Source organism: Antechinus flavipes, chromosome 5 (genome assembly GCF_016432865.1).
Source record: "Antechinus flavipes isolate AdamAnt ecotype Samford, QLD, Australia chromosome 5, AdamAnt_v2, whole genome shotgun sequence".
In the NCBI taxonomy this organism is placed as follows: Eukaryota; Metazoa; Chordata; class Mammalia; order Dasyuromorphia; family Dasyuridae; genus Antechinus; species Antechinus flavipes.
In genome coordinates, this window is record NC_067402.1 from 4,525,487 (window position 1) to 4,551,170 (window position 25,684).

Here is a 25,684-nt window from a genome sequence, read left to right on the forward strand (position 1 = left end):
CCAGACCCTTTTAAAGCAAACACTGGTAGAGAGCTGACGTAACTATTTTCTCTGGCTATATTTCATATTAATTCTCATGTATCCATGTTGCTCTCCACCATGTTCTCCAACAGAATGTAAGCACTTGGTATTCTGTCTTTTTTATCTCTGCCTCCAGTGCCCAGCACATAGTAATGTCTTTATGAAAACCTAATGTCTAGCACACAATAAGGTCTTTATGAAAACTTAGCACCTAGCACACAGTATGTTCTTTATGAAAACTTAGCACCTAGCACACAGTATGATCTTTGTGAAAACTTAGTGCCTAGCAAAAAATAAGGTCTTTAGGAAAACTTATTATTTTGAATTCAGAGGATTATAGGTTTTGAGCTGGAGGGAGCTCAGAAGTCATCTAGTTCAGCTCCCTCGTGTTATTAAGTAGTTAGCATGGATAATAGATTGATTAATTCATTTAGACAAGAGCTGTAGCTTCAGTAAGTTAGAGAGCTCCCAGGTGAATTTCTTCCTATGTAGACGGATACCTTCCCTGCATCCCAGTCCTAGAGAGTTTTCTGGGGGAAGACCCTGGGCTAAGAACCTTCACAGATTATCACTATCAGCATATGTTAGAAGGAAACATGATCCAAGCCCTTTCTGAATCATGCAGGCTGCCCCCTCCCTTTCACTTCACAGATGAAGAAACTGAGACTCGGTGACTGGTGCCCAAGGTCATGGGCTAAGTCAGGACTCAAGTCCATTTCTCCTGATGCAACTCCAGGTGGAATTGGATTGAGTGATTACTTCTGAATTTCTCCTCTCTGTTCTTTATCATTGGTCCAGAAAATCCCCTTCCTTCTCGCTTCTCTCAGAAATGGGCAGATTTCTGACTCTGCAGTTTGCATGGCCACCAGGAGCTGAATGTAAGATGAGCTTCGAAAGCTCCGGCCTTTTGTGGGCCTTTGAAAGGGACGGCCCTAGAGATCTCAGAGAACCAGTCTTCCTTCTCTGAGCTTTCCACAGGAGGGAATCAAACTTAGGGTAAATTCAGGGTTAGAGTCAGTGAGGTTTCCAAAGCCTTGTATCTACCTTAACTGAGTATCATTCAATGCAAAGAAAGTGTGTCAGCCCCTACACACCTTTTCTGGAGAGCATGGCTTGCATTTAGCAAGCCCTCATGGGTACTTGGCTCTCCCAGAACCAAGCAGAGGGAAAAGACTAGTGTTTCGGGTTAAACTACTTGCAGGCTGATGCAGTGCACCCACAGACATTTGTTTCACCATGGACTCCCACCTGCTCACCTGTCACATTGTAGTCATAGTGAAAGCAGTTCGTATTTAGGACGCATGGCTCCTTCTCGATGGTGTCAGGGCAGGGTTTCCCCTCATCTGCCTGTCGGAGTGGATCCGCCAACCTCTCCCGGAACGTGCTTTGATTGCAAGGCTTGGAGGGAAGAAGATGAGAAGGTCTGAGCATCGTGACTGCCTCAGGGAAATACACTGGGAAAGGCACCGTTCAGTGTTAGGACCCCTTGTCCCAAGTCTTCTTAATAACTAACAAGCTCTCAGGTCTCAGCCACATCATTCTGCCTTTCTGAGCCTCAGTTTCCTAATCTGCAAAAGTGTTGCCTTCAATGACTCCTGAGGTGCCTTCCAGCTCTAAGAATTCAGTCTCCTTTGCTCTTGGGTCCTTCCCATTAGACTCCATCCAGCCTTTACTGAATTCATTCTGAAAATCATTCATTGTGGTATGAGAGGTCACCCCTATTTCAGTGATGAGCAAAAACTTGGACTTTTGGGTTCAAACAATCCAAGGTATGAATTAGGTGTGAAAATACTTTAGATTTCTCATTCAATCAATCAATCAACCAATTGATTAAAGGCACTTTAGGTGTGGAAAAAGGCTTTGCTCAATTCACAAGGGGTGAATCCCATTGGATAAAGTACAATGATATCACATGGGTTCTATTGGTAGAAAAACCCTGCTGTGATCTTGGAGTTTTCCATTGAAGAGCAGGTGAGGTTGGAACCCAAACATTTAAACATCTGGCTGACTAGAGAAGGGGGCAACTCGGTAAAGCACAGCTGACAGAGCCCCAGATCTAGAGCCAGGAAAACTCCATCTCTTGAATTCAAATTTGACCTCAGATCCTTACTAACAGTGGATCCTATTTGCTTCAATGTCCTCATCTGGAAAATGAACTGGAGAAAAAAATGTCAAAACACTCTAATAGCTTTGTCAAGAAAATCTCAAATGAGGTCATGAAGAGTCAGACATGATGAACAATAACTGAGCAACAGTAAAAGGGTGGAGAAGAGTGATCTAGTCCCTGCCTAGTAATTGAAAATCTCAAATGAGGTCATGAAGAGTCGGTCATGATGAACAATAACTGAGCAACAGTAAAAGGGTGGAGAAGAGTGATCTAGTCCCTGCCTAGTAATTTTTTGTTGGGCAGGGTAGGTATAGAGAGTGACTCTGTCTCCTTTTTCTCTCTGAACTCCCATCTCAATCCCATCCTCCTTGACGTGCGGAAAACTTGTCAACTTTGGAGGGTTGGAGAATTTGGACCGTACTACATCCCAGCCACATCCTTAGGACAGATCCATTTTCTAAATTTTGATCTGAGGATAAACTAGACAAAATGGAGCTTCCGTGCTCTATCAGGAGCCTAGCAGAAGCTGTACTGTGCCTACGGAGAATTCCATGAAGGAAATCAAAAGACTTTTACCACGCAGCAACGGTGATCTGGATTCTCTGATCCTAAATATGCTTTCCTCTCAAGTCTGCCTGTTAAGTGGGAGAAGGCAGCAGAGGCTTTGGGCGGATGACTTGTACCAACTATTCTTACTATGCCATCTTAGTAAATGCTTCTTCTTAAAAGTTGATTAAATCTAACCAATTGACATCATTGAATAATCATGGAGGGATTGGGGGAGAGCTCTGGTGGGAGCTTGTGAGTTAGAAATCACTCAAGAACACGTGCGAAGTGGCAGACAAACATCCATTTCTAAGACTGGAGGGGACTCGATCACTAGCTAGTGCAACCCACACCTGAAGAGGATCTCTCCAGCTTACCCAGCAAGTAATCATTCAGCCTTTGCTTGAAGTCTTTCAGAGATGGGAACCCACTGGTGCATTTGGGAGACCAGCCCTCCATCACAGAAAAAGACATCACACAGGCCATATACTTTCCCGTGACAGTTTGTGATGACAGTTTGTCCTTAGGCGCTTCACTACCAGCACACCTGTCACTGATGGTTGTATTGTGTCACTAACATCCCAATCATCCACTATAAGAACGAATCCTCTTGAAAATGACCATCCAGGTCCTGGGCTCTTTGGGGGAATCCCTCAGCTCCACTATAGTCCATGATCAGCTATTTCTCTTTTCTAAAAGCTCTCCTTCTTTAATTACTTCACCTTCATTTAGTTTTTCTAGATAACAGGAACTGGCTCATTTTTGTTTCTGTAACTCCACTTAGTAGTTCTTAAGACTGTCTGTGTATAGTAGGAACTTAAAAGTGGCTGATGAATAAAACTGAATTCATTATAGCTGGAAGCTAGAGTACAAGAGGGAGAATTATGGGAATCAGTCGGGAAAGAGAGGGTGGAGCTGGCAGACTTGCTTCCTAGTGGAAGAAATAAGTGTCAAGCAGAATGGAAAACACTGAACTCTACTGAAGTTTTTAAGACACCAAACAAGACTTCAAGTTAATACAAAGGGAAGAAGTTAGGGAGGCTCTGGACTCTGACTCAGTTTCTTCTCCATTGCTGCCTTCTTTCAATTCTGAAACCTTATAAAGTTGGGAGATTCTTAGTCAAATCTCCATCTATTTCTGTTTCTCTTTCTGTCTGCCTGTCTGTCTGTCTCTGTCTCCAACTTTCTGTTTCTATGTCTGTCTGTCTGTCTCTGTCTTTCTGTCCTCTGTCCTCTCTCTCTCTCTTTCTCTCTCTCTCTCTCTCACACACACACACAATTCCAGATTTCAATATAGAGTCCATCTTTAAGTCCAATTATAGCAACTGGGTTTGGCTTATCCACAGATTAAGGGCCATAGTTACTGCTCTCTCTCATTCTCCCATGATTCTCCCAGGTATTCAGATTATTTCCCTTACTTCCTCCAGCAAGTTCAAAATCTGAGGATTCAAAATAGATTTATTTTCTGAGGTAAACATGTACTAGGGCAACTAGTTGGCTCAGTGGCTAGAGCACCAGCCCTGTGGCTAGGAAGAGCTGAGTTCAAATTCAGCCTTAGACACTACTAGTTGTGTTACTCTGGCCAACTTAAAACCATTTGCCTCAATTTCCTCATCTGTAAAATGAGTGGAAAAGGAAGTGGCAAACCATCCAGTATTTTTGCCAAAGAAACTCCAGATGGGGTCCTGAAGAGTTGGGCATGACTGAAATGGCCGCACATTGATGAGAAAGCTTATGTTCCATTCCCGTATGATCCCATTTAATCTCCTTCTCCATTATACATCAACTTCACGTATCTGTCCCTACAGTTTTGAAGGGGGCATCCCTTGAAAGGCACCAGAGGGTGGGTCACACTTGCTATAACGCAAACCAATTCTGTGGGAAATGCTCCCCTTCCTGGGATTCTGGGGGAAAGCCTCTGTGGCTGCTGATTGTGAGATTGAAAATTCTCAGTTGGGCTTCTAGACACCAAAAAAGGCCTCAAGTTAACACCCAGAGAGGGAGTTGGGTAAGGCCTGGACTCTGGCTCAGTTCCTTCCCCCTTGAAACGCTGATGCTCTCACTGAGAGATATCAACCATTGGGAAGATGGGACCCACTGTCTCCATGGAATAAATCAGACTGAACCTGAGAAGAGCAGCCACGTAAGAGCATCATCGTGCTCCATCCTCCCTTTCCCCCGCCCAAAGAGGTTTCCTTATGCTCTTGAACAATTCTAAACATCCAAGTACCTGCATCCAGGTCTCCACTGTTCAGAAGAAGGTGGCAGAGACACTAGGGGCCCTACTTTGGCAGAGAGAAGGTGGGCGGGTGGGCACATGTGGGAGGAGAACTGTATGACTCTGCTGTTGCTAGTGGGAGACAAAATTTCCTTCAGCAGATGGGTGGGGAACCACAGTTTTGGGACTTGCGAACGATTGCCTCCATTTGTGATCTGTACCTGAACCTGCACAAGTGGGCACAGATGATTCAGTCTTCACCCTGTCTTGGGCAGTCACTTTAAGGGCTACAAAGATGAAAGGGCCCAGGATCCTCTTACCAGTGAGCACCTGCTCCAGGGGCCCCACTCTGATGTGACACAGTCCTCTGGGCATGGCAATTTGCACTCGCGAGAACCTAGGGGCATTTCCTCAGGGTCACAGAGATAGTCCTCCACGGGCTCAAAGGGGCCATCGGCTGTGTTCTGCATGCATCTAGGACAAAAACCACATGTGAAGAAACAAAAGAAAGCAAAGTGGTCCAGCCTGAGATGGGCTACCAGTCAGCAAAGCGGTCCAGTCTGGGACGAGCTACCAATCAGCAAAGCGGTCCGGTCTGGGATGAGCTACCAATCAGCAAAGCGGTCCAGTCTGGGATGGGCTACCAGTCAATACAGTGAGGAAGCCTGGGATGGGCTACCAGTCAGCAAAGCAGTCCAGCCTGGGACGGGCTACCCAGTCAGCACATTGAGGAAGCCTGGGATAGGCTGGTCTTCAGGGCAAGTAAGCCCAAAGCCCTCAGGTTTCCTCGATGCTCTCAATTAATGTGTTTGGCACATAGTGAAGTGCCTAGAATCACACAGCTAATAAGCATCGGAGGTGAGTTTTGAACTCGGGTCTCCCAGATTAGGTGTTCTCTTTGCTGTGTCATTGGGTTGCCCAGCACTCTCTGTGTATAAACACTGTCCACGGAGGATGATCCCTCTAAACTCCTAGGGTGAATGCCACAAAGAGGAGGACCGAAGAGAATACCGCGCCCGTGTCCCCTCTCCCATGACATCCAGCCACCAGGCTCTACCGCTGCTGTCCCATCAGACGTGCCATGGCCCCCATTGCCCCCACCCCAAGTCTTGGATAGACCCTCTCAAAGTCCCTAGACCCTGAACCCCAAAAGGGAGGGCAGGAGGGGCAGCCAGGGGGCCACAGGGAGCCTCCCTCTCAGAGCATGCTGGGAGAGGATTCTCGGCTGGGGCTTTACCTCACTTTGCGAGTCTGCACTCCTTCTCCACAGTTCTCCTTCATGTTCACCACAGTCACCTTGCAGACACTCCAGGGCTCACTGATCCATATATACTGGCTGCAGTCACTGTGACAGGGGACAACCTCATACACCTGCAACATAGGGGGAGCTCAGTGAGTGGGACCCGGCAGGCTTCCCCAGGGGGACTGAGCAGGAGGCTGCAGCTGAGATGGGAGTTGGGAGAGCACCAGGGGAAGAGGAACCATCGCTGCCCACAACAAGGGATGGAGGCAGCCAATGTGGGAAGGAGAGAGAAGGGGAGATACAGAAATGGGGGGCGAGAGACAGAGACAGGGGAACACACGGAGACAGAGACGGAGAAGAGAGAGAACAGCCTGCCCCCTCTCCCCAGGAGGCCAGTGCGGGGCTGGGCTGGGGGCAGTTGGGATGGCTCTGGGGTGCCGGCTGGGCGTGCTTGTGTTCTCCGCCTTTGTGGCCAGGTTTGCCCCGTTTGCTTTGCACACCTGGCCACAGCCAGCCTTTGGGTACAAGTCAACCAACCTCTGCTAAGCTAAACTCGAAGCCCTAGGGTCGCTGTCGCTACAGGCTGGCTCTCCGGCTTCTTCCTGCTTCGGAGGGAGTCCTCTCTTCAGCTCAGCAGAGCTGCTGGACCACGAGGGAATGAGGGCTAAGGAGTTTTCCCCTCTCCACCAAAAGGCAAGGCAAGGTGGGGGGAGGCAAACTTCCTCCCCTACTTTCCCTCAGGTGCTAGGAAGGTGACGTTGCCTGCCTCAGTGTCCCGGGTGCACCAGCACCCTGTCCCAGCATCCAAGGCGTCAGTGCTGCTGCCTGCCAGCACTAGGTGTCCATCGTTGTCCTCTTGGGATTGATGGCTTGAACCCTATGCTTACTAAAGGGAACAGTGAGCAGGGGATGGAAGGGTCACTCCCAGAATCCCCTGCAACAGAATGGACCCTAAGATGGAAGATGCTGGGTTCCTTCTTTGGCAGTCTCATACATCATGGTATGAATGGAGGTTTTTGTCCTCTGCCGGGAGGGATTTGTCGATATTTCAAGCAACAGCTTTTACAAAGTTAATTTTTGTGCACATACGAAACCTAAATCTAAAGGGAAGAGTAAAAAGTGGTTATGACTCCACCAAATAGTCCAGAGCCCAATGGCGGGGCAAACAGTCTTGTCCCAGGGCGCCAAATTCAGAGGTTGCTGAATTCCAAGGACTTGACAGCACCTGCCATCCTTCGGCGTAATGAGGCAAGCTCCTTCCCTGCCCCACCCTGCACGCTGCTCCTCCACCACAAATTGGCAATTTCTCCAAGTGGTTGCCTGAATAGGTGTTTCCCATGCTGCTCCCCTCCCTCAAGCAGGAACCTCCCCAGGAACCTTGAGCCGCTATCTCGGTGTCCTGGGATCTCCTACCTACGCTTTTAGACCAGAATGTGACATTATTCACTTTAAAGCCTGGGCCCCCCGTTAGAACAAAGAAGATACGAAAGACAGACAGTTGGGGCTGGGCTTGAGAGGGAGGGTGGAAGGTGTGGCTCATGCTGCTTCCTTTGCCCCCTGTGCTTGGGGTCAGGCAGCCCCTTCCCTCCTCCCTCCTCTGGGTGCCCCCGGCCAGTTGCGGCAGGCTGCGTGGAGCAGGGTCTGCGTGCCTCGGTGGCAGCGTCACTAGCGGTAGATCAGGGGTGAAGTACCCTGCGGCAGATCAGGAATGGAGTGCCCCGGAATCGCCAGCGGCAGATCAGGGATGGAGTGTCCCGAGGCAGCTTCGCCAGCGGGAGATCAGGGATGGAGTGTCCCAGCCTCGCCAGCCTGCCCCCCGCCCCCCACCGAGACAGAAAGGGAGGAGCACAGCACTGAGACAAACATGCAAAGACTCAGATAGTGGCGGAAGAAGACACGCAGCGGTCCGAACCTGTTCCGGAGACTCTTACCTGAGCCTGGGGAGGCGAGGTTGTTCAGCAGAGGGAGAAAAAGCAGAGACACAATATCAGTGAGGCGGCCAAGCAGGGGTGTCCAGTCAAACATAACGATGACCTGTGCTCTTCCTGTGACTATGGCATAGGAGCTTATTTCAGCCTCATCACAGCCCCAGTAGCCATCGCTAGTCTTATTGTTCCCATTTTGGAGAGGAAAAAACGGACTCCCAGAGAACCATTAGGGTTCCTGTGCCTCTTAATCCCTTTAGCCAGCTGGGAATTCTCTTCCCTTGATTCAGAAAGTGGGAAGATGCAATTTGAACCTGGATCTGGGGCCCCGAGTCTCCCACTCTTCTATGTCTGCCTCACAAGGGGCATTAAGCAGCTCTGGGATGGGGAGGGCCGAAGTAGGGAGCAATTTCCTTTGTCAACAATGATCCCTTGAGGCTAGGCTTTGGGGATTGCTCCCAAGTCAGAGATGCTCCTGGCTATCAGCTGCCCCAAGGAGCCTGGGTCCCCCGAGGAGGATCACCGTGGAGAGAAGGGCTCACCGAAGGGAAATGGAACCATGCCAAAGGCTCTCCCGCAGTGACCTGCCTGTAGTGCCCAGGATGGGACTCAGACTCAGGAAATGAGAAACTGCTGCCTGAGCGGGAAAGCAGCTCCCCACAGACCATTTCCCAGCCAAAGTGGGCCTCGGAGCAGTTTCCTGAGGAGTACCTCATCTGGGTACAAAGGTATCGGGAGCAATTATAAATGTCAAGGCAGAAGGCAAGCAGACCTTTGCAGCAGACTTCAGCTTCCCAAGCTGCTTTATCCATCGATTCTTTAAGTGCTCCTTTGATTTTGTAAGAAAAGTTACCTATTTTGTGGGGGGAGGACTGTCTACAGTATCAGATGTTCTAACAATGGTTATTTTCTATGTGCATCTTCCTTAAGGAGCTTGGATCTCAAGCCATCGATATTGCCTTTAAAATGTGTGTATGGCCAAGGGTCAAACAGTAGCAAGAGTGGACAGATGGACTAAGTGACTTTTCAGGGCAATGGGAGCATTGGGTAGCCAGCAATGCTCTCCCAAGCCCAAAGATCAAAGACTAAAAGCTTCAGGGACCCCGGGAGGTCAGCCAGTCCAGCCTTCTCTGTCTGCTATAAGGCTGAGAACGGTAACTGAGTCACCTGGGGAGTATCCAGACTGGGATTTGAAGGCAGTACTTCTGATGTCAAACCCAATGGTTTTAGTTGTAGGTGAATCTGTGCCATCTTCCCGAAGTAGCATTTATTTGTCTGTCTCTGCTTGGGTATGCTCACCCACCAGACACACACAATCATAACTCAGTCCTGCTGGGAAGCTGCCTTTGTGGCCAGAATGGCATGAGGGGCTTTAGGGAGCCCGAAGGCTTCTGGGGCCATGGGAACACTTGGGACAGACCCAGAGCCTCTCTCATTGCCCCGATGGTTCTCTTGGTCATCCTGCTTGGGACTGGTGATCAAATGGGTCCCCTTTGCGGGGATTGCAAGAGTTTCGACTCGATTGACCTCCATGAAAATCTTAGAAAGGAGCCAGCCCCCTGGAAGGAACCAAGCGGGCTGCCAGCAGATGGCAGGAGAGCTGCATCCCCAGACCAACTGGAGCCTGGTCTAAATTTTGTGACTTCAAAAAATGGTCCCCAACACAGAGAGGGCATACTGGGGGTGTCCTTCTCCCTTCCCCTTCGTCCCTTTGGAACTCCCCCTTCCCTGTATGCATCATTTCCCTTAATTTAACTCCGAGAGACTGTCAGAGGGTGAAAGTACCTCCGGGAGTAGAGGAGGCAATACCCCAGGACCCAGCTGCAGGATTGTCTTTCAGATGACACAGTGACTGAAGTGCCGTTAGAAGCTTTGACTGCCCTGTCCTGCACAATCATTAAAAGTACCTCCAATCACCATGGGGATGTTTTAGCGGCTTCTTTACCAGTTTATGACCGATTCCATTAACGCTCAGTCACTGTGTCCAGTTCCGTGGGTGGTCAGCTTAGGTTAGGGGCCGCTCTTTCCTCAGTTCCATTTTATGGCAGGTAGATACTCTGGGAGGTGGGCTAGCTCTGGAGGCCCAGTGGGACTCTGAAAAGACACTTAAAAACCCAGCGAGGGCCTACCTGGTTCACATGGTCCAGTTTAGGGCAGGGGCGTCCGCCGTTGTATGGCTTCTCTCGCAGCCATTTGGAGCGAACCTTGACTCCGCTGCCGCAGGACTTACTGCAACGAGACCAATTGGACCATTCACTGAGTTTGCAGTCCGAGGGGCAGGGGATGATGCAGGCTTCCTCAATGTAACCTAAGCGGAGAGAAAGGAAACCAAAAACGCCTTATCCATTCAGTTGGGCAGTTTCTGACCCACCGGCCTCTCTCATTTAAAGGCTCAGTGACTGACTTGCCAGGAGCATGGAGATGCCGAGATTTCTTCATCGTTAGGGCTCAAATTAAAGTCTCCAGACAATGACAGGACGGGCAGAGACAGTGCTAACCTACCAGAGGATCATGGGTAATGTCTCTGCGGGGGATTCGGGCTCACCAGATTCCCGCATCCCTTCCTTTCTGACAGTTCCCATTTCCTTGACGATAACCTGCTTCTGCCTCTGATTCTCAAACTGTTGGGATGACATGTTTCAGAGCTAGTTTACTAGGAAATCCTATCAGGGCGCCGTCACCAAGTCCAGGGTGGGCAGACGTAGCCCCGGGCTTCTTCCACATACGATGTCTGCGGGTGCCAGTCACCAGCCGCAGACCCAGCCGGCCCAGCACCTCCTGGGGCCTCTCCCCAGACAGCAAGACTCAAAGAACATGGGAAGCCAATTAATGGCGAGCCTGTCTTCCATGTTTCTAATGCCGGTAACCTGTGCGAGCATGTGCACAACTCTCAATCACAGGAGAGTGATGGTAATTGCTGCTATTTACATAATGCTCCAAGGCGAACAAAGCCCTGAATGTGCCTCCTCTCCTTTCAGCCTCACGGTAATCCCGCAGTAGCAATGCTACGGTATTATTCATAGCTCAATGATCAGGAAACTGAGGGAAGCGCTTATCCAGCATCACACTGCTCCTAAATACCGCAGGCAAGATTTGAATTCAGGTCTTCCCAGACTGAGAGAGAATCTAGCTCTTATTATAGTCTTATTTGGTAGATGAGGAAGCCAGAGCTCAGAGAAATAAAATGATCTGCCCAGGGTCAAATGGAAATGTCCTAGAATCACAATTTCAGAGTTCAAAGATTCTTCATTCGTTGGGGAATCCAACCCATTCACAGACTCAGTCTCCACTCTGACAACTGCTATGTGTGGGCTTGGAGAGAAGGAGCCCACCATGTCTGGAGGCAGCTGATTCTACTTGGGGACGACTGGAGAGGGAGCTTTTCCTGGCCCCTCTTCTGGCACCTGTTGGTCATAGTTCGGTCCACTGGGGCTACCTAGAGAAAGTTTAAGTCTTTCCCCAACGCCAGCTCTTCAGTTTTGGAACAGAGATTTCAAGTTCCCCCCTAGTTTCCTTTTCTCCAGGGCAACTCCCTCCAGTCCCTTCAGTCTCTCCTCACATGACTGGGAACTTTATTGTCTTGGTCATCATCCTCCAGATGCAGCTAGCAATGTCCTTACCCAGCGGTGGTCAGTCCTGAGCAAGAATCTCCTAAATGAGGTCTGGCGAGAACAGAGCAGAGCACCATGGGATGAACCATTCTTTTCCTATTTCCTGCCCCTTTAATAAAGCTCAAGATCCCATTAGCTTTTTTCCCCTTCTTTCTTTTAGCCACTTAAAAAGTTGTAGTTCACTAAAACCCCCAGATCTTTTTCAAGGCCATTGTTTTCTGGCCTTGCCGTCTCATCTTGGACTCACGAAACTGATTTTTGGATTTTCTCTCCTTCGATTCAGCCACATGCTCTGGCCTCTCATGCTGACCGTCTCCTCCAGCTAGCTAGCTTTGTGTCACGGCAATTAACAAAAAGAGAATTCAAGCTCAAGTCCCTCCATTATGCGCTGAGGGGCTGTGACATCAGAGTATCCTGTTATCCCATCCCCAGCAAATCTGGGAGCGGTGGGGGAGGGGGGCAGATGTTTTTATTCCACTTCAATAGGGAAGGAAACTAAGAGCCAGGGAAGGAATGGTCAGAAGTGGCAGCTGGATGCAGTGGACTTTGAATTCAAAAACAAAAGGTTTCATTTTTCTTTGGACACTTCCTACTTATGTGACCTTGGATAAATAATTTGCTTTATGCAATTGTCCCGGCCCTCAGGGCTCCCGGTTCCCAGCCCCTTAGGGCTCTCACAAGATACCCTGGGCTGGGGACGAATTTGTCTTCCTTGTTTTAAGGGATAAGAACAGACCCCACTGGGCACATTGCATTTTCTGCTGTAGACAAATGCTCATTTGAAGGTCGATATGAGTAATGGGACAATCCAGCTGCCAGCGATTCCTATCTCCTAAGGAAGTTAAGCTTCTTGAGTGCTGAGGAGGATGGGACATGTTCGTGAGGATCATGAGGAAGGGCTGCTGTTCTCTTAGCTTGCTTCTTAGCTTGTTTTACCTCTTAGTCTCTTCAAGTCCATGAGCTGGTACTTGACACTAATCAAATCAATCCAACTCATCATTCTTTGATTTATAAAACATAAACTGGGGAATATCGACTATGTCCTAGTTCCTGCCCTCAGGAAGCTTCTTCTCTACTAGAGAGGAGGTGGGAGGTTACGGGTTAGTTAGTACTTCAAATACTGTGATTGGGATTCTGCCTTCTTCCCACGGCCAGCCATGGAATAGACTTTAAGCAAGGGAAAGATAGATACAAATAGTATAATTGGCGGTGGAAGAGCACTCATGAGGAGGGGAGGGGGAATCTTCAAGGGAAGGGAGGTTGCCCTTGAGTGCTGGAGATTCTGGAGGTGAGGAGGAGGATTGTTCTGGAGATGGAGGTGGATGGGGGCAGTCTGTACAAGGATGCAGAGGCGGAAGACAGAATATTGGGTGGGGGTGAGAGCGAGAAGCCCTTTTGGTGGGAACCCAGAGGAGTAAGTGCCATCACTTGGGAGGTGTGCCAGAGCCAGTTTGGGAAGGGTGAAGAAAGCCAGACTGAGGAGAAAGGAGCCGGTGTGTTCTCTGGGGAAGGAGTCACTCGGATCTCAACCATGTGTTTCCTTCTGAGACGTGGAAGGGAAATGACTTTGGATTATGTTATAGTTGGCGGTGGGCCCCAGCAGAAGGGGCGGACGCCTCCCAGCAGGTAGAAGCCGAGAGGGCCTGAGTCCAACCACTGTCCCTGAGAGACCCGCTGGTCATTCATACTGTGTGGTCCTCCCTGGGAAGTCATAAGGCGATCAAAGCGCACTTGTAGCTAGCTCTCTCTGATGTCCTAGTTCAAAGCAGTTCTGCAGGACTCAAAGGCTGCTCTGCTTGCAGGGAGCAGGAGGCAGGCACAGAGTGCTGGCTTTGACACCAGTGGGATGGACTGAGCTCGGTTCACCTAAGCCTCAGTTTCCTCCTCTATGAAATGGGGACACTATTTAGATCCGGAGATTGCCGTGAGGACAGTGGTTTTGAGGGTATGAGAGTGCGGGAGAAATGTCAGCGAGCATCACAGCCCAGGGCAGCCAGCTCATGAGCACCGTCCCTGGCCTGAGTAAAAGAACCGAGCTCAAATCTTGCCTTAGACACTTATCACCCGGGTCACACACAAGTGCCTTAAATCACTTAACCAATCGTGCCTTAGTTTCCCCATTTTTAAAATGCAGTTTGGACTCGATCATCTCTAAGGTCTCTTCTACTCCAACGCTATGGTCTCACACAAATGGTATTCCTCCTAGTCCTAGATAGGTGGGGTCCAAGAGCCCGATCATTGGCTCCTGGACTGAGGCCCCCTCCAGATGCCTTCCATGGTACTTCAAAGACTGTGATTGGGATTCTGCCTTCTTCCCACGGCCAGCCATGGAATAGACTTAGAAATCTGTGGGATGCAGAGCAGTGAACCTGCCGGCCAGGTCACCCCCTTTCACCTTTGTTCTCTTTCCCTTCTTCTTTTCCTTTGCCTTCCTTCCTCCCCTTTCTTTTCTTCCGTCTGTTTCCCCTTCCCTTTCACATGCCACGTGGCCATAACACTCCCGAGCTTCGGCCCATGTGAATCCAGACCTGCCGCTCGGGCCGCAGGAAAGCCCAGGGCCACTTGTCTCTCGGGAGACTCGGGAAGCCAGGTCGGTGCTGACTCAACAGGTTAAAATACAAGCAGGCCCCAATGAAGCATCTAAATGGAAGGGAAGGGGGAGGAGGCTCCGGCTGAGAACTCACACTGACGGTTTCTAGGGCTCGTGTTTCAGCTCCTGGCTCTCCTTTATTGGGTAGCCCAGAACGCCGTCGAGCTGGCGCGCTTCACTTAGGGCTCCAGTTCTTTTCCTCTTCAGGGCATTGTAGAGGGCAGTGGGGCACAGTGGAAGGGGAACTGCTCCCGAGGTCAGAGAACCTGGGCTCAAACTCACCTCCGAAGGCTACTGTGTGAGACCTTGGGCAAGCCATATAACTTCCCCAGGGTCAGTTTCCTCATCTGTGACATGTCATCTGGTGGCAGAGCAGATAGAGCCTGGACTTAGAATCAGGAAGACCTGAACCGAAATCCAGTCTCAGACAATTCCAGGCTGGGTGACCCTCAGCAAGCCCCCTAGCTGCCACCTGCTTAGCCTTCTCATCTATAAAATGGGGATGGTGATAATAGTGTCTCGCTCCCAGGGGTGTCGTGGGGATCACACCAGAGCATATTTGTAACACAATTGGACCACAGACCTCCGAGGCCCTTCCAGCTCTGGAGCCAAAACGCCGGGAGTATTTTTAAGGTGGGGGATAGCAGCGGGGGAGTCGGCTGGGCTGGGATCGGAGAAGAGAGGCGGCTTCCTGATGGGGCTGGAGGCCCCGGGGTCCTGCTCTCCCGAGCCTGACATGTTAGGAAACCAAAAACCCCCCTTGGAGCTGCTGCTCTTGGTCTCCCCCCTCTCCACAGCAGCTTTTACCTTAATAGGATCCTTGCCTAGCCCCTGAATCAGATCCACGTAGAGGAGGCTCTCAGAGGACACCGTGCCTTTGAGAACTGTCCAATGCCTCATTCACGTGAATTATGAATGTGTGAATTAAGCAACTTCCAGCCCCTGGTCGAGTGATACAGCCGTGCTGGCGAGAGGGAAGATTAAAGCATTCATTTAAGGCAGGCAGGCTCCGCCAGGCTGTTTGACCCACGGCAGCACGGGGGAGATTATGGGTCACTTTATCTAAAACATCTGCATTAATCCTAGAAATGAAACATTATGAGCCCCGAATCTGAGCTGCAGTAAATGCTTTTAATAAGCAGAAGGCAGGGAATACAGGGGCAGGCAAAGCGGAAGCCGCACACTCTGGCTGCACCCGCCTGCCTCGGTTCACCCCAAACTATTGTAACCTCACGTTATTTCTCTTAAGATGAATGCAGAATGGTCTTTAAGATCCAGCCTCTCAACTCCAGAAACTCAACAAGCTGTGCGTTGGGAGGAGAAAATGAAGACGTTTACCCATAGTCTGGCGGTTAACAAATCAAGAGCCACATAATACTGAGGTCTTTTCCGAAAGAGAGGCAACTGCCTTCTTTTTCTTATATGTGACCCCCAAGGTCCTCTGGGAAATCAAGTAATGTCTGGGAATACATGGGACTGATCGTGACTTGTTCCTAAGAAGCAGGATAAAAGGTCGTTAAATAAAAGGATGATGGGAACAGGAGATGTGGTAGCCATGCTGAGAGAATGAGGGACAGCAGAGATACAACCAAGATGGTGCCTTAGGTAGGATCTACCAACTATCAACCTTAACCATGGTTCCCAGGATGGCGCAGGGTGTACAGAAACAACAGAACCCACAAAGGGTGCACTGCTATCCGCCCTGGCAAAGGGCATTAATAGTGGGTCATCTACTAAAATATTGGCGAAAACCACTAAGAGAGCTCTTCTGGTTTGTTTGACTACATCAGGGTACTTCTTTATTTGAACAAGAAAATACATTTTCACCAACTATTTGCCTGCCTAAGAAAACATAAATTCTGATCCACTTGGGTCAATTCAACTGAGAGGTAGTGTGGTGCAGTAGACAGAGCTTTGGAATCAGGAGACCTCCGTTTAAGGACTGCCTTTGACACATCCTAGCTGCGTACCCCTGAGCAAGACCCTGGACCTCTCTCAGCTACAGTGTCCTCATCTATGAAGCAGAGCCAAGCACATGCCCACAAGTGGCCCCATAGACGTGTGGCGGCTCTCCTTAGCTGGAGCTGAGATGTCATGGAAGGAGTTCTCTGATAATGAAGATGAGCTGGGGGAGTTATCATGACAGGTCCTCATTTGTACATTTATTGACCACCTGGACGTAGCAAACTGCACACCCTGTAACATTTGGATGTTAAGAAAAATGGAGACTATTAAGAAAATGAAAAATAAATGTGGATGTTAAGAAAAATGAAGAATTAGCTCACAAGCCTACAAAGTGAATTATTCCAATGCCCCTCCACGCTGGGGATGGACAACAAATTGGGTTTGCTCACCTACTGCCTTTCTTCTCCAAATCATCTAGCTACTGGAGAGGACTTGTGGTCTCCCAGGGATGGACGCCTCAGTGTCTACTTTCTGTCAGACCCAGCTTCTAGAGAAGGCAGGATGTAGTGGAGGCTGTTGGGCCATTAGCATGGGCAGGAATAGGAGCCACATTTACTCAGTCTGCTCACTGTAGCTCTCAGACTCTGGAACAAAGGCTCATTTTAAAGCGATTCCAAGGAGAGAGCCCTTCCTCCCTTTTGGCCAGTCAATAAAAGGTCTGGCAGGCCTTAGGAGCAGGAACTAAGTTGGTTAAGACGAGAGCCTTTGATTTCAGAGGTGCATTCCCAATCTGAAGCTTCCCCAACTCCTTGGTGATGAATGCCCACCACAGGAAAGCCTGCAAGTTTTCCAGTCCACAATAACACAAGCAGGAGATATTCCAGAGCCTCAGGCGACTCAGTAATAAGCATGGCTTCATTTGTAGATTGATACAGAGCAATTTCAAGTTAATAAAAACTGTTGGATTTCTCTTTTTGGCCTGTTTCCAGGCATGTGTGGGCGATAAAGTCTGGGGAGAGTTTCCTCTGCTAACACGGTTTCCTCATTAAGAGCACAGGCCAAGCCAGGTAGAGCCAGGCTGGCTCTGGAACGCATCTGAATGACAGAAAACCAAGCCTCCTTTATGCAGCAGCTTGTGAGTGAGGGTTAGAGAGTTGGTACAGAGAAATGCTAAGTGAAAAGCGAACCAAGCTTTATCAGCAGAGTCCCCAAAATCCTCTGCAAGGATTGAATAGTCTGCACTAGGACTTGAGAGAAATGATAAATTCATTAATCAAGGATAAGGGAAATGGGTTCTCTACAGTGACATGATTGAAAAAGAGGATGGGCTGTTTACATAGAAAAACCAAGGGACAGCTGATGGGGAGCTAGGGTACTCCACTTGTATCCTGGACATCTTTAGAGAGGACAAGGAAAGCTCCTGATATAAAGGATGGATCTCTTGGTATCAGCTTTGGGGACCACATGGATGAAAGTCATCCAGGGTGGGCTACCTCGGAAGGGTTGAGATCTACATCACTAAGTGAATATGCATAGATCATAGACTTGTTGATTAAAATTAAATTTAGTGTCCTTGTGAGGTTATTGAACTGATTTGTTCATCAATTTTAATTTGCTTACAAGCTAAGTCCAGAGGCACGGGCAATGCTGGTCTTGCTATGCTTATTTCATCTGCTAAGGTTTCTTAAAGGAAAATACCCCAATCCACCATATTTCATGGTCTCTTCTATTTAGAACTGTTCAGGAAGCCTATGATTATGTAGTGGTACTGATCTTTTTGTGAAGGTTTGAGGAAAGCAATTCAATTATGGACCAGACACAAAATTTAAAGACTCATCCTTTGCACTGAAAAAGCCTTTCACATCTGCTTAATTGAGAAAGTGCAAGGCAAAATAGGAAAATCTTTTATCTAGCATTTTTTCCCTCGCCTCCTTTTTTTCCTCCAGAAAGTAATATTCCAATGCCATTTCCTCCTTTCTCTTCTTCCAATATTCACAGTCCAGCTTAGACCCCAAAGACAATCTCTTTTTCAACTATACAAGCACATGCCTCTTTCATGTCCTCTCTCCCCTTCTTTCTTCACCCCTTTCCCTTGTGATCCCAGGAAGTCTCTCTCCTTCCTTCTCTCCCCATCTTCCACTCCAGAGGTGAAGAAGACCCATTTATTATTTGCAACAGAAACCGAGGAGTCACTGTACAGTCTTAAGTGAAATTGGACCTAAAAACGACTTGGAAGCCTTGATTGTGGAAGTTCTTGAAAATATGTAGAATTCCTCTCTGGAAGTTCCACAGATCTTGGTCTTCTCTGGTCAAGCTTGCTTCCTCTCTAGCCCCTGCACTCAGAACCATTATAAATCATTTCTTATTTAATTGTGCTCTTTTTTCTATTTATTTAATTGCAAGTAATCATAACTGCTTTTTTCCACTACATAAAAAAATCACACATGTATTTTGGCTACATTTTATATTTCAGGGACTTCTGCTGAATTGCCAGGAAATGAAATCACAATTTGTGACATTGTTTCCACAGAAGAATACTTTTCCAGTTCTAAGAAAGTGACTCAGAAATGAACTTTTGCAATACAATCGGCTTGCAAATTGAGCAATACCTATACTCCTCCTTGACCTTGGCTGTTTAAAAATAAAATAAGAAGAAGAATATATTTTGATTTTACATCATGCACATTTCCCACCCCTCCCTTACAAAAAGAAAAACAAAAGCAAAAAGAAAAGCAACTCTAAAAAAAGCAAAACTAATCAACATACTGCAAAGGTCTGCCATTGTATACAGTGGTCCACATCTATAGTCCCCACCTTTGCAATGACCTTTATGCCGTATTTGCATAAAATTCTACTCTGAACGCCTCCTTAGCCAGTTTCTTTTAAGGACACCTAGGAAACTCTCAGCTCTTTTCCAGCCATAAAAATCCAGCAGGGATTTAATCGTGTACCTGGGGAGGAATTCTAGCTGAAGAGGATGGTCTGTAGGAGATTGAGTTATTTGTCCCCAGGGAGAGGAGACTGCTCATACTTTGGCACACCTTATCACATAGTTCCAAGCACCAAGAGCAGTCAGAAGCTGGGTCACCCCACAACCTACAACAAGCCTGTGAGTCACAAGTGGCTCTGGGGCCAACACCACTCTCTGGGCCAACAGGATCCATGTGCCCACAGAGGCGGAAGCAGGAGACTCTTGGAGTCTCACATTGGTCGGGCCAGAGCCGGGAGGAAGATCTGGGGAGTAGGAATCGTGGGTGGGAGAGGAGGATGTGTTTTAGGGCAAGGAGGACCTCAGGAAACAGTTCCAGGTGTTTTGGGTGGGGAGGGCGGGGAGGCAGAGGGCCGGCTCCCTCTCACTTGCTGGCTTTCTCCTCCTTGCCAACCAGCTGCACAGCCTGCTCATTCCTGGTCTGCAGAAGGACCCTTTAAATTCAGTGCCTCAAGGCAAACCTCCCTCTGCCCCTCCCTGGTTGCGGCTCCCCTTCCTGCAGTTGCAGCTAAAACCATTCTCTAATGGATAAACATGCTTCTCTAATCTTCTCTATAAACCTCGTGGTCAGGGAGGGTACACTGGAGACTCCCGCCAATCAATGCCTCTCATGTAATTAATGCTAATGGAGAAATCTCCTCACGCTAAGAAGGCTTTAGACAAACTATCCTGGACCATTCAGTTGAGCCCAAGGTCTTCATAGTAAAAACCGGCTCCATAAATGAGGCCACGGAGTGTGACCCCCATCAGCACAGGACATATGTCTTCTCCTGGCACAATGACCCCATGACGGCGCATGCTCAGAGCTGCCCCTCGCCGGGCACCCGGGATTACCAGTCGTGATTCCTCCCCGAACGAGCCGAGACGAGTCCCGAAAGGAACTCGTTAAATAATACTGGATTTAATGAGCAGAGCAGTAAATAAACTCTGGGTTTCTTTTCCCCGCCAGAGCATAAAACAGCTATCTTGTGTTTTCCCTCCTCAAGTCTCCCAGATTCTGTAAGGATATGCTGATGAGTTCAGGCTGTCTAGGGATCCCTCATTGCCTTATGTTTTGGGGGCTCTTTTTTTTAGATGATTTTTAAAAAAGTGATGCTTGAGCCCACTTTTAAAAAGGCCTTGATCCTATTTAGTCCCGTGTCAAGTCACATATTGAAATGAGAGCCTGTGTGTGTCTCCTGTATTGGCTGGGTCCCTCCCATAATAATAAGCATGTCTATAGTTCCTTAAGGTTTGAAAAGCACTTCACAATAGCATTTTTATTTTTCTGGGCATGTTATAGTGATTGTAACCTGTTTTTACTGATTTCACATGGGCTGGACCCCTGCTGTCCTTTATAATGCTCAAATTCTGTGATTTCCGTGAAATCAATTCTAGAAGGGATGCAACCTGAATTCGATTCGAGAACCCTTATTGTCTCCATGACCACCTCATGCGGCTCCTCGGTGCTCTGGGATTGTGAAGAAGATTCTAAATCCAATTAGCATCCCTCCTAAGCAGCAGAACTGAGACTCCCCTGGATCCCCTAACTTCCACAATCCAGGATCCCTGAGTTAGAATTGACTTTCAAGGCTTCCCTGCTGAAGACTCCTCACCTTGACAAATGGTCATCCGGCCTCTGCTAGAAGGCCTCCAATGAGAGCATCTGCCACCTCCTGAGGCAGTCCATGATGCACCGGGCAGCTCTTATTGGCCAGAAGCTTGCTTCCTTGCAGCTAATTGTCTAAAGCATTTGCCCAGCCCATTAGTCTGACCCATGTGCAATCCCAGGAGATGATGTGATTCTAATGTCCACTCTTGATGGGGCTGATAGGGAGTCTCATGACCTTTTTGGGGTGGAACATCAGGCAAGTGGAAGGAGAGAGCACTTGGGGGATTGTCCCCCACTCATCTAGGGGGCCAAACCTTTCCCATCCCCCTGGGCATCTCTGAAAGTATTGCCGGCCCTGATGGCAAAGCCCTGGACACAGGCGCCCCCGTAGGAATACAGAAAGAGCCTCAAACCCCGCTTCATCTCCAACTTCTCTCCTTGCAGAGAAGCTGGCCCTGGGCTCCTCACACACAGAACTTTCCCGCAGTAAGCAGCAGCTTCGCCTAATATCGTAGCCACTTGTGCCAACACATGGAAGGACGCACACACGAAGCCCTGAGTACCCACCAGCCCGGTGCAGGCCATCGAGAGCCCGCTCAGAGACTTCCAGTCTCGTCTCTGACACATTTCAGCTTTCTGCCTCAGAGTAATTCCCTTGAACATTCAGTTTTAAGGCAGCTCTCTAAGGTTCTAAAATACGGAGCTGGTGAAGGTCTGGGAGCGGGAGCTTTCTCACTGGGTGTTCCCAAGATCAGTGAAATCTCAAAAGTCTGGGGTTTTTCTTAAAGGATTACCTAGAGCTTACTAGAAGCTGAATTACCGTGGCTGTTGCAGCGGGATGTTTCCACGAGCCGGCCATTCTGGTCATAGCACGCCATGGCCTGGTAGCGGTAGCCTTGTCCGCACTCCTTGATGTCTCCTTGAACCTTCATTCCCAGGACCACCTCCACTTTGCCTTCGGGCAGGATGCAGTCTGACCAGTTGCCCACTGCCTGGGCGTTGTACTTGTCGCAGGGGCAGAAATGAGTGTCAATCAGAGGGTAGAGCTGGGAATTTCGGCATTTGTCTTTCTTCTTACTTTTTCCTGAAGAAGAGAAGTTACAAGCACGTCAGTTGGACACTTTCACCTGTAGGGCTGCCCATGCAGCAAGTGCCAGGTAACTACGGGAGGATGGCCATTGGCAGCTGGCCGGCCCCTTTCTCAAGGTCTCCCCTGCTCCTTCTGAGCCACAGCTGTGAAAGGGCGGCTTCTCCCATCCTCGAGCCTTTGTGGACCAGCTTTTGCCCATATTGTGTCCGTCACAGCTCCATGTGTCTCATTTCCAGCTTACAAAGCCCTCACTGTACAGAGGCCCCCAGCCCCACACAGATGATGGAGATCCCTCCACGGTGCCCTCTGCCCCGATCGGACTCTCACTAGTGGAAGGCCCAGAAGGCATTTTCCCCCTGAGCTTCTCTTTCTGAAGGTGAGGAGGGGGATAGGCTGCCATGTACACCAGAGTGTATTTATTCTTGTATCTTTGTTATGCTCCAGGCTGTGAGGTCTGGGATTTCCTGCTTCCTTTTGGATCCTGCAGTGGCCCCCTCCCTTCCTGAACACTAATTAGCTGCTTGTGCTTTCTCACTGGGTCCAGCTTTGGCCAACGCATTGTCTTACATTCGAGACAGATTGATTTAAGAGGAGAGGAGGAATGCTCGATGCTGTAACGGGGATTCCGTCTATTTTCCCTCAAAGTAGATAAAATAAAATGTATTTCAATGTTGAATTAGTTGTTCAGCTCCACAGAAGTGCAAAATAACCAACTGAGATCTAGCACCATCTTCATTAGTTGTGAGATATGGGATGGGGGTAGGGGAGAATGGGGAGGAGTATATCCAGAGCCTCCAATAAGGCAATGTGGTGCTTTGGCAACCCAAGGCCTGGGTTCCAATCCTGCATCTGCCATCACAGTGTCTGTGACCTTTGGAACAACACGTCCTTCTCTGGGTCCCAGATTCTTCATCTATAAATCAGAGGGCTGGACTTCTGGGGCCCTTCTCGTCCTAGGTCTCAAATCCTCAAATATTGGTTTCTTTTGTGAATGTCAACAAATCCAGCCACTATTATGAAAAGAACTCCCTCCCCCCAACCTTCTGGCAATAAGGGCTTATTTTAGGTGTCCCTGGCTCTTGGTCTCCATTGCTGGGACGGCTCCAGGCCGGGTCTCCACAATCACTCTTGTGGCTTCTTTTAAATTTGTCCAACCTCATGATTAGGAACCTGGATCTAGTTTCCTGACCTGTGAAGGGGTCAAGGTGAGGTTGTGGGTGAGGAGGACAGGGTAACAGAGGAGACCCACATCCTTGCTCTAGCGTAAAACCTTGGTCAAGCTTTGGGTTTACAAGATCCACTGCAGGATCCAAAAGGAAGTTGGAAATCCCAGACCTCAGAGCCTGGATCATAATGGCGTGTCAATACACTCTTGTGCACATGGCAGCCTATCCCTTCCCCTCCTGAAAGAGAAGCATCCGGAGATACTCAGGAAAAAATGCCTTCCACCAATAAAAGCTCAGTTAGAGCAGAGAGCGCCATAGGGGGTCTCCATAGTCAGTGGTCACCACAGCAGAATTGTCCTTTGTATGGTGAGGGCTTTGTAGGGATCTGGTTCTAGCTCAGGGAGGATTTCAGTCCTCTGAGTAGATTCAGACTAGCTTAAAAATATCATGTAATCATGAGTTATGTAAGAAATCCAATCAATCTGCACCCCTTAAAAACAACGCATAGGATGACCCTTGTCAGGGCTGGTGACTCCATAAAAACAGAGGTTCAGGACGTCCCTCAGCCACACCTCAGGGGTTCAGCAAGGACTCTGCATTTGGCTTGCTCTACCTCCCTTGGGCTTTTCAATCTCACTGAAGGTGAATTGAGTTCCCTGGCCATTCTTACCAACAATCGAACGCTTCCTGGTCCTAACCGCACCACAGTCTCCGTTGCATGAGGAAAACTTGGACCAGTTGGTGAACTGACAGTCATCTTGGCATGGGATCTGGCAGGCTTGGGTTAGTGCCGGTAAGGGACCCGCGTACTGAAGGCACTCACTGACATCGGCCTGTCCTCCGTCTTGCTTGCGACAAGTGATGGCTGGAAAGGAAGAAGAAAAAAGGAGGACAGAGCTTATGACCAAAAGGAAATTTTGTAGTCTGTAATTACCTGGGAATAGCCACATGTGCTCAGAAAGGCTGACATTTTTGGTCTCCTGATTCACAAAGGAAACCCAGAGGAATATAAAGATTGTGAAGAATCATGTGATCATCTTTGAATCACTGGCCATTATGACCCAACTGATAGTTCTTTTAATCACAGAAAATACTCCATGGCTTCCAGCAGAAAAGTGAGTGCATGGCCCTCTGCTACCAGGAGTTCCATACTGGAAGCTATCCCACTAATTGTATTCATGTCACATCTTCCTTTTTCACATGTGTATGAAAGCACACTTAGGAAACAACTTGAGTTGTCATGGAGATCTGATAGGGGCTTTGAGACAACTTCCACTCTCAACAAAGCGTGTTAGCAAAGATGCACCGAGTGCCATCAATAATCGGAGTTGTCCACTCCACACTGGCTTCGATGAACTCAGCATGTGCATTGATCCAAGACCCAGAAAATAGCTGACACAAGTAAACATTATATTGGCAATTGGATGCTCTCTTGGCAGGCTTTCCACTTTTGCATTTCATGAAAAATATTGGAAATCTAAAGGCTCTCCCAAAGAGAGTAACCAGGATAGGGCTTTTAGTCTGGATGGAAGATGTGTTCATTTAGCTGGAGAAAGAGAAGTAGGACTGAAGACATTTTGTCTTCAGTCAGTGAATATGGTTCAGATTGTTTTTTGGCCCCAGAGTGCAGAACCGTGCTCATCAGGGGGGATTTTCAAAGAGACAAATTTAGGTTTTGTGATGGGATGTCACCCTAACAAGGACGGGCATCCCAGAGTGTTAGGGGCTCCCTCAGGAAAGTGAGGAAAGCTTCCAATAAGATCCAGATGAGCCTTCTTTGAGGGGACATTGTAGAGGGAAGATTCTGATTCTGGTATTGGCTACACTTGATGGGTTCAGTGGGTCTTTCAGGTGCGGAGATCCCAACAACTTAGCTATTAATTACGTATGTTTTCCCAATTCAACTGAATTCACCATGCATTTATTAAGTATGAACGAAGGGCAAGATGCTGGCAAGAGAAAATCACAGCCATTCCTGACCTCATGAAACTTCCATTACACTGAGGGGAGGGGAATACAGACTGTATATAGGAAAGTAATTACAAAGCACATATTAAATAATGCAAAGTAATTTCAGAATGCAGAGAAAGCTAGTAATTGGGGTAAGCAGGAAAAGTCTGTGGAGGAAGCAGTAACGAAGCTATGCTTTTAAGGTATCTAGGAGGTTTAAAAGGCATAGGTCAGGAGGGAGGGAGTTCCAGGGAACGAGGATGACCTGGCAAAAGCAAAAAAAAAAAAAATGGAAGAGAAAATGTTCTGTATAAGGACAAGCTTGTAAGCCGGTATGCCTGGCACAGAGAGAGCAGAGGGAACCTGGCCAGGATATTAGCATGGAAAATTTCTTTCTTACCGGAGAAAAAGGGAGCCATCGATGATTTTTGAGTGTTTAGAGTGACTGGTCAGATAGGTTTTCTACAGATATCACCTTGGTGGTTGTATGCAGGATGGAATGAAGACTACCAGGGTGATCAGTTAGAAAGCTTGGTTGTGAGTCTGGGCAAAGAGTGACCAGCACCTGGGTGAGGGCATTGGCCGTGTGAGGAGAGAAAAGGGGGCAGATGGGACAGATGACAGAGAGGTACAATTGATAAGACCTGGCATCTGATTAGACATGGAATGGTGAGAAAGAGGATGCTTCTACAGTGATTAAGCAGAGTCACTGGTTGTGGTTAGGGTGCAGTA

General features: G+C 48.5%; 1 protein-coding gene across 1 annotated transcript in view; it reads right to left on the bottom strand.

The window, feature by feature from the left end:
- Positions 1 to 25,684, bottom strand: part of THSD7A (thrombospondin type 1 domain containing 7A) — a 300,913-nt gene that overhangs the window by 22,919 nt on the left and 252,310 nt on the right. Inside the window, exons 12-18 of the mRNA XM_052000672.1 lie at positions 23,673 to 23,867; positions 21,567 to 21,830; positions 10,190 to 10,368; positions 8,067 to 8,072; positions 6,130 to 6,263; positions 5,213 to 5,366; positions 1,278 to 1,419 (exon numbers count right to left, since the gene is read on the bottom strand). Of these exons, the coding sequence (XP_051856632.1) occupies positions 1,278 to 1,419; positions 5,213 to 5,366; positions 6,130 to 6,263; positions 8,067 to 8,072; positions 10,190 to 10,368; positions 21,567 to 21,830; positions 23,673 to 23,867 (1,074 nt within the window). The remainder of the gene's footprint in view (positions 1 to 1,277; positions 1,420 to 5,212; positions 5,367 to 6,129; positions 6,264 to 8,066; positions 8,073 to 10,189; positions 10,369 to 21,566; positions 21,831 to 23,672; positions 23,868 to 25,684) is intronic.